This window comes from Rhipicephalus sanguineus, chromosome 9, assembly GCF_013339695.2.
Source record: "Rhipicephalus sanguineus isolate Rsan-2018 chromosome 9, BIME_Rsan_1.4, whole genome shotgun sequence".
In the NCBI taxonomy this organism is placed as follows: Eukaryota; Metazoa; Arthropoda; class Arachnida; order Ixodida; family Ixodidae; genus Rhipicephalus; species Rhipicephalus sanguineus.
This window is the reverse complement of record NC_051184.2, coordinates 15,436,533-15,444,748: the sequence shown is the minus strand read 5'-3', so window position 1 is coordinate 15,444,748 and position 8,216 is coordinate 15,436,533. Positions and strand designations below refer to the sequence as shown.

At 44.6% G+C, this 8,216-nt stretch overlaps 1 protein-coding gene across 1 annotated transcript; it reads left to right on the top strand.

The window, feature by feature from the left end:
* The first annotated feature begins 230 nt into the window (after nt 1-230).
* LOC125759794 (uncharacterized) lies at nt 231-7,980 on the top strand. Its single transcript, XM_049418953.1, has 3 exons — nt 231-538; nt 607-791; nt 7,023-7,980. The coding sequence occupies exons 1-3, from the start codon at nt 523-525 to the stop codon at nt 7,281-7,283; spliced, it is 462 nt and encodes a 153-aa protein (XP_049274910.1). The 5' UTR covers nt 231-522; the 3' UTR covers nt 7,284-7,980.
* Nucleotides 7,981-8,216: the final 236 nt, after the last annotated feature.

Sequence of the window (8,216 nt, the reverse complement as noted above, 5' to 3'; positions counted from 1 at the left end):
GGAGTGCTAGAGTGAAGTAACGCATGGCCTCCGCGATTAGCTCCGGCAACGCGCCGTTGCACCGTTGCTACGGCCGTCCCATTGAAAGCGTATCCCCGGAGTCGGGGCTCTCCCGGTTTGGCGCGAAACCGGATCTGACGTTACCATAGGGAGGTACTCCCTGCCCCTAGACAGGTACTGTTGTAGCTAGGGAAAGATCCGACGATTCCTCGGCCTTGTCCCCAGCCTTTACTTGCCTATGTTCTACTCGGTACCTGTCGGTACCCTCACCCCCTCACCGCAGTCGCCGGCTTTGTTTGAGTTATGCCTTCTTTACGCGGTGTGTTGATAGGTGACAGCCAGGTTAAATTCATGTGCAGGAGTCGCCTTCACTTGAAAACATCCGTCGAGACCTGCACATTTAGTTTTGGTGGTTTTGACGCTGTGCGAATGGCTGAGGCCGTCTCTGCGATGCACTTTCAGCGCGTAGACTGACGTTGGTGGTAACGACGTTTGCGGTGCCAACGCGGACCCTCAAGATATATGCGACAATATAGGGGTACGTATTCTGAAATTGTGAGATGCTTGGCATCAGTCACTGAAGGTTGTATTTTCTTTACATTTTAGAAGTTAGTTCTGCAACTGCAGCACGATGTGGCCCCCGTGGTGTATACGTCTTCAAAGTGCTGCCACGTTGCTCCAGCTCTGAAGACGCCGATGCGGAGCGCCAGATCAAGAAAACGCGCTTGCTGAACCGCAAGCTGACGGCTACGCTGAAACGCCTGCCGTGTGTTCGAATCTTGAACGCCGAGGTAAGTTTACGCTGACATACTGGTGCGCGCCGCTGAGGGAAATGCCGTACCGTCGTGGTCGGCACGCAGCTTTTTTTAAGAACTTTTTAGCCGCGCTAGTTGCTCATTGCTTGCGGTAAAGTGATGCGGTAGAGGTCTTGCGGGTTATAATACTGACATGCCGACCACGACGGTATGGCATATCCGTATTGCTGCACGGTAAACCTGCACTGCCAACAGACCCGATCAAAGCGGTATGTAGATGCGTACCGTCCGCACCGCATTCTAACGAATTTTAAAACTTAGTTGTAAGTGCTCCTAGCAATTTTCTCCCGTGTATATGCGTTCATCTGAAATACCTGACTGTTGTTATTGACAAGGCGTTCACACGATGTTGAGATACAGGGAAAATACCGAAATGAAGGTGACAATGCACGTTAAGCACGTGCACACCTTTTACGTGCACACCTTTTAGTGATCTTGCATGTGGCCATTATACACAGTGGAAAACAAGGCCTTGAAATTTAATGCCCTTTCTTTAAGACGGTGACATACATGGACAGTGAGGATGCTTTTCAGTATTTAGATTTAGCGGAGTGAGGCAACGTGGTGCCATTTTTAGTAGAGGCATTTGAGAATACATGGCTTGCATGTGCCGTCACATGAGCTGGCTCGTATGTTAGAGACAATTTTGATAAACCATTCCAATGTCCGTGGAATGGTTCATCAACAATGGCAGTGGTAGTGACACAAGCATCCTAGCCTTTCTCACCGAAGGCCACTAATAGAGTAAGACAGTGTTTTCAAGGCATGGGAAAAGAAATGTTTGACTGAAACATCAGTATGTGGTGATACCAAATTCAGAAAACCGCCAGTGTCCGCATCTTCTCAGTGACAACCAACTCACTATGACGTTGTTAGGTAACTTTTGTTACCCTTGAATAAATGAAAGCCCACAAGTCACTGCTATCTCGATCTGTTTCAGTGGACGAATGAAAACCTGTCGACGAAATGGGTTCATGTATGTGAGGTACCTTTTGAAAAGGCAACAATTAAAATTAACGTTTCAGAACCACTATGGGCCCCTTGTTCACAATAAAGAATGCGAAGAGGGTGATTATTTATGGCCTAGGTGCCAGTGGGTGCTGGTGTATATCCTGGGTAGGTCAACACATGTACAGCTAAAGTAAGTTGCACACATACCACATTTGAGATCAGATGTATAAAGATTTTCTTCATTGCGATTAGAGCAGTGGTGTCCAAATTAATCGCTTGGTTAGTAATGAATAATTATCCACCAGTGTTTGAGCACGTCTTGCCTTTCTCAAGGCACTTTTTATGGTGTTTTGTTGTTTGTTTGAACTTTTCGTTCCACTAATGTAGGATGTGTCACAGTTCACGCATTTTGTGGGTAACCTCCTGGAAACTATTTGTCTAAGGAGCACTTTGATTCTTTGGGAGGACAAACGGGAACAGCAAAAGTATGTGGGCATCCCATGGTGCAGGGAATAAGCGAGTCACTTGCAAGATTTTTTTACACTAATTGTGTGAGAATTTCCCAGATGCCAAAAAACTAGGTAACATGACAGCTCACACATGTTAAAGACCTCTTGGAGCAATAAAAGTTACCAGGGGTAATCTACAAAATTCCACGCATGAACGTTGATACGACTTATATCAGTGAGACTAGAAACCTCAAACGAAGTTCATCGTCAACAAACAGTGCAGCAGTGTACAATAGACAAAGAAGGGAACGGTTGTCTTTGTTCCCTTCTTTGTCTGTTGTCCACTCCTACCCTTTTTGTTGAAGATGGATTAGCAATTAGCCCAATCTCAAAGCTTGCCTCAGACGAAGGATTCAACACCAATAGTCACACTCGTTCGGAGCTTTGGCAATTTTAGAGCCCTGTAAAAGCCTTTTATTCATCAATAGAGAGCCATTGGGTGTTTCCCAATATGCCTTACAAGTTTGCCATTGAAAGTTCTGTCTACGTTAATGCAACAGCTTAAACATAATAATTCTAAGTTAGAAACACAGACAACTAACTGGCTAGAATGTGCTATCATATCCTAGTGGAAATGGAAGGACCGTAAATTATAGTGATAGAATCTAGCACACTTTTTGCAGTTTCAACAGGATTTGCATTTTTAAAATGTGTTTCAATGTTGCAAAAACCGGTTTGTTGTGCAGCCTGGTGGACAGGCCTTCATACTGTGCAAAGGAGCGATTCGGATTGCTGTACAGTCTTCTGTTCTTTACATGCACCATAATTCGTGCTTGATATTACAATCTATATTATTAGGCATCCCCACTTTATTCTATGCTTTTTATAAGGCAAAAGGAGTGATTGCTGAGAGGCGGCTTTGCCATCACTGTGACTAAGGGAACTGGCAACCTGTGTCAAGCCGTGGTGCTTATGCGCAGTGCGTATACATGCTGAGTGCACAAACACGAACCACAGCAACAGGGGCTTTATAAGCACAATGTTGCTTTCTTATAGATAAGGCCTTGCTCGTTTGCTGGCGTATTATTGCTAAACTACCACTGTTTACAATGTGTTGTGTGTATGACTGAATTGGTGCATAAAATTGTGATAAAAATTTCGAGCCATTCCATTTTGTGAAGGCAGGTTACCAGTGAAGCTGTCTAGCACATAACACACAAATATGAACAAATGTATGAACTCGTTTCTTGTTTGTATGATTGGTGGTAAATGTGATGAAAGGTACACACACACACATTTGTTGTCTTGATCGGTGGCTCATTATTTTTTGGTCATGGTGATGACGATGGCCTTATTGTTGCTATGATGCGCAGTGATCAGCTTGGTTACAACCTTGCACATGTTCTTAGCCACAGTCTCATCTATGCCTGTCTGGTGGTGAGGTTTGTACAAATTGTGTCGCACAGGAAGCCAAAGCATTCTAACACAAATTGCATAACTACGGTGGTTTGTTTTTGTGTTTTATATTTTTTCAAATTAGAGGGTAAAAATTGGGTGCTATTTTTCAAGCTGGTAATTTGAGAGAAATCACATTTTTCGTGGAACCATCATTGAACTGCATGTTTTTGGGGGGGTTTAGTTTAGAAATGCTACATGAAATACATTTACACAAATTGATAAGTCAAAAGGACAGTAAAGAGCCTTGATAACATCTAGGAAAAGACACATTTAATTCACAAAAAGCTGATCACCGATTTTTTACGCGTCCTTGTTAACGTACATTGCCATTTGCATGTGCAGCATGTTGGTCTTCATTCGAGAGCTGTCTCACCTTTGGATGTACCGAGGCATCCACTTCCACCTTGAGCACCGCACCGTGCAGCCAACGCTCCGCGGAGCGTCTCTCGCGGGCGGCTGGGGCACGCAAGCGCAGTGACAACTGTAGGTGGTGCCTTCGCCGCGTCGTCTGCTAAAGCGCAGCGGCTCCGCCCAATCGCGCTTGCTCTTCGATGAAGGTAACTTAATCTCATGGAAATCGAGAAGCGCAGCGACTGCGCCTCGTTCGCACTGCGTTTTTACCTACTGTTTTCTTTTTCTGCATGCGATCTTAAAAGTAATAAACCTTGGCCCGTGCACGAGTAAGATCGCCAAGCCGGGCTGGCACTCCCGCAACTAAGCTACTCAGATGCTTTGTGCCGTACAGTTAGAATATTCCCGCTACTCACACGGTTGTTTTCATCAGCTGAAAGTTTGGCGACACAAAGTCGACAATAAAAAAATATAAGTTTGCGCTGTGAATTGAAGGCTCACGGAAAACTTTCTGCTTCGTGCTAAAGTTTTGAGCCAAGAAATATATAAAGCGATACGCGGTGCTTTGGGCCACCTAGCGATAAAAAGGGAGTCAAGCTTTATTCAGCGCCTGCTTACAGAAGTAATCATTTGTCAGCGGCGCTTCTTTGGTGAACTGATTGCGTTGCAAACTCTATTAGAATGCTTCTTCATTTTTCTGCATGAATGGTATGAATAAGCATGGTTGCAAATGAGTAGCAAATTAGGGCGTCGTATTGGCGAGTTAAATTCGCTAGCGCATGAAGGCAGCAGTGCTGATAACACCTGAATGTAATGTAACTTCTCTGAAATTGGCAAATTGCTCACATCCTTTTGTTTTCAGGCGAGTAAGAATCCAAACTTTCGCACATTTAAAGCTGTTATGTCAGACCTTACCATGCATTTATCGCCAATTTTGTGGCGCCTAGCTTTGAAGCTGATCAAAAACATTTGCGTGAGCAGCGGGAACATTCTGGCTACTGGGCTCAAAGGAGCTGAGTTGCTTAGTTGTAGGAGTTCAAGCGCGGCTGTGAAAATTTACTCATGCACGGACCGAGGTTTATTGGTTGTGAGATCGCATCCAGAAATGAAAGAAAACACTAGCAGCAAAAGCTAGACTGAACAAGGTGCAGTCGCTTCGCTTCTTCTGAACCGTGCTGGATGCTGGATTTGCATGCGCATAGCAAGAGCGAAGTTAGCTTCACCGCAAAGCAAGTACAATTCGGCAGAGCTGCCGCGCTTTAGCAGACGACGCGGCGAAGGCTCCGCCTAGAGCTGTCACTGCGCATACGCGCTAGTTACCCAAGCAACCAAGAGAGGCGCTCCGCGGAGTGCTGGCCGCACGGTGCGGTGTTCAAGGTGGAAGTGGACGACTCTGTACCTCAGCTGAAAGAACCCTCTCAACATCACAGCTTTCATTAGCTATAGTCGGGTACAACTTTAGAAGGCAGCGGCATTTTCCCCTCAAAGGCGGATGCATACGAGCCTCCACCAATAGGCGCGCATTTCAGGTGACGTCATGAGCCGGACGGCCGGTGACCCCGCCGACGGAGAACATGCCTAACATGCCTAGCGGGACTATTTCTTTAGTCACGGAGGCAATTGGCTGCTGCGCTTCGGTCATCTGGGCGGGGCCTCTCCTGTCTTCTAAAGTTGTACCCGACTATAGGCACAGCAATGTCATTGCAGCATTTGCTGGCCTCGGGTAGTGAGCAGCAGAGTCATGCCAATATTCAGTGAGTTCAGCAGCTGGTTAGTGTGGATTGCTTCCAGCAAGTACTGGTTGCACTTGTGAAGTGAATTCATGTTTTTAGTCTCTAAAATGAAGGTAGGTCAGTTGTTATGAAATGACTGTCTCAGCAGACAAGAGTCTCTTGCAATGGATTCAATACTGCTTGAAATTTCCATAACGTTAGGTGGTTTTCACCTTTGTTTGAGACGTTCTGTTTAACAGTGCAGTACCATTCTGTGGAGAGTTTTGTGCAAAACTCCACGCAACATCTTTTCACTAATGTGGTGCTGCTGTTGGGTTACGTAGACAAAACTGGTTTTACCAGTCATTGTTGAAAGCTCGCCGACCATCTGCGGATGATGGAGGATTTTAGCAAGTTTTGAAGGCGTCCGGACGGTTGCTTGCATCTGTGTGCGAGAGCAGACAATGCAGCACTGCATGTGTCACAACTTTGTGGGTGCACTTGTTCTAGCTTCCTACACGGTGATGTCGGTGTCCAACTTGTCGCCCAGAAACCGAAACCGAAAGTCGTTCATACAAATAAGGCGATGTGAAATAGTTTCGAGAGAATACATGAATTTGGGAGTGTGTCTCATGCTTCCTAGATCAATGAGAAATGTTTGCAACAAAGAATGCACAAGCCACAAATTTGATGGCACCACCCCTTTAAGTGGTTGTGTGTGAACTTGACGTCAATTTGGACACTTTGGTGGCTTTGTAACTCCTATCTAACAAAAATAATGCAACATGTTTTTAGAGATTAAGTTAGAGCACGTGCTTGGCTTTAATTCTGGGGAGTTTAAAGAAAATTGAAGGTGGCCTTTTTTTTTAAACTGAATTTCGAAGTATTTTATTTTTAGAGACGTTTCTTACCATATGCATTTATGGTTTGCGTCTGACATCATCCTCGGCAATCATACTTAGCACAATGGTTAACCTAATGCGTGGCAAATCTCTGGAAAATTTGGGAAATTTCGAGTATTATAGACGCGGAGTGAAAAAATCTGAAATTAGAGCATTATTGAGCAATGGGTGCCGTATTTGCAACTTCTTTTGCATAAGTTGTTGCATACTAGCAACACTTTATGTTGCCAAATTTTTCCATTATCTTATGAAACTGTAGGCTGTGGTCCCATGTTGTTCACTTCCCTTTCTTTTTGTTTAGTGACTTCAGTTGATCTGCAAGTTCTTTCTTGTCTCAATGCATCACATTTTTCCTAATTGCACTAATTTTTTTTGTTCCTACAGCATCGGTTTCTCAATTCCTCGAAAGAGCCACGACGTGCGCTCTTAGCAATTGATGGGTACCATGTGCACAGAGGCCAAGGGATCGATCAGCTGGCCAAAATCGTCAGTTCTCTTGCCCGTGACTTCGGACCTGGAGTGAAGTCACATGGACACAGCGAGCTGGGTATCTGCTACAGGCTGCTGAAGTGCAGCCACTGCAACACAAAAGGCCACGAAGTCCTGCGAGTGCAGCAAATTCCTTCGCCTACCTTCCCAACATGAACCAAGACTGCTTTGATCATCATATGTGTAAAGCAGCACACAAAAACAAGACATGAAAGGAGGAATACAATTGAACAGGCCAACCACTGCACTTGCAATTAGCTTATTTTGAAGGGAAAAAAAGGAGGGGGTAATACACATATGCACAAGTGCACAACATTCAAATTTTTTTAAGCACAGTTATGAGCAAAAGTCATTGTTGCATGTGGTGCACTTGTGGGTATGTACTATATACATATTTTTTAAAAGAATAAACTAGTGGCAAGTGCAACAGTTGTCCTGTTGAATCATATTAATCCTCTTGTGTCTTTTTTCTGTGCGCTGCTTTACATGTTCAGATGCTCTGTCACCAATTCACCCGACTTTCAACCTTACTGAAACTTGGCAAATGCTGCCTGCCATGAAACGGCCCTTTTCAGGGCCACCCATGTGTTGTCCGGCTGGTTGCGAATGCTCCCAACTGTTACCCAGATAGCCTCCTTGAAACTTGAGAGGAGTTGTACGGCACATGTTGACTCTGCTGGCTGTATATTACTTTTGTATAATTAAGATTGTGCCACAGGGTCTTTCAATTGAAAGTAATACATATAGCATGACCTTGCATTAATTATCTTTCATAAATGCTAATCACTACTCGAACAAATCGAGAACGTTTCTGTATTGCAGCAAATAAATGTAGAAATTGCATATGTCATCACACCTTTATTGCCCAAAAAATTGCATTTATTGCACATTCATCAAGCAAGTGACCTATGCAGGACACCATCTCTGCAAGCTCAGATGTGCACGCGCAGGCCTTGCATTTATGGCTTTGCTATCTCGGCAGCCCTCTGTTCTATTGCTACCTGTGAATGTGCCAAGCAGATTGGTCTGAACGGCATCACAAGTAGCTAAACACATTTTAGAGCGCAATGAACTGGGCTAGTTGGTACT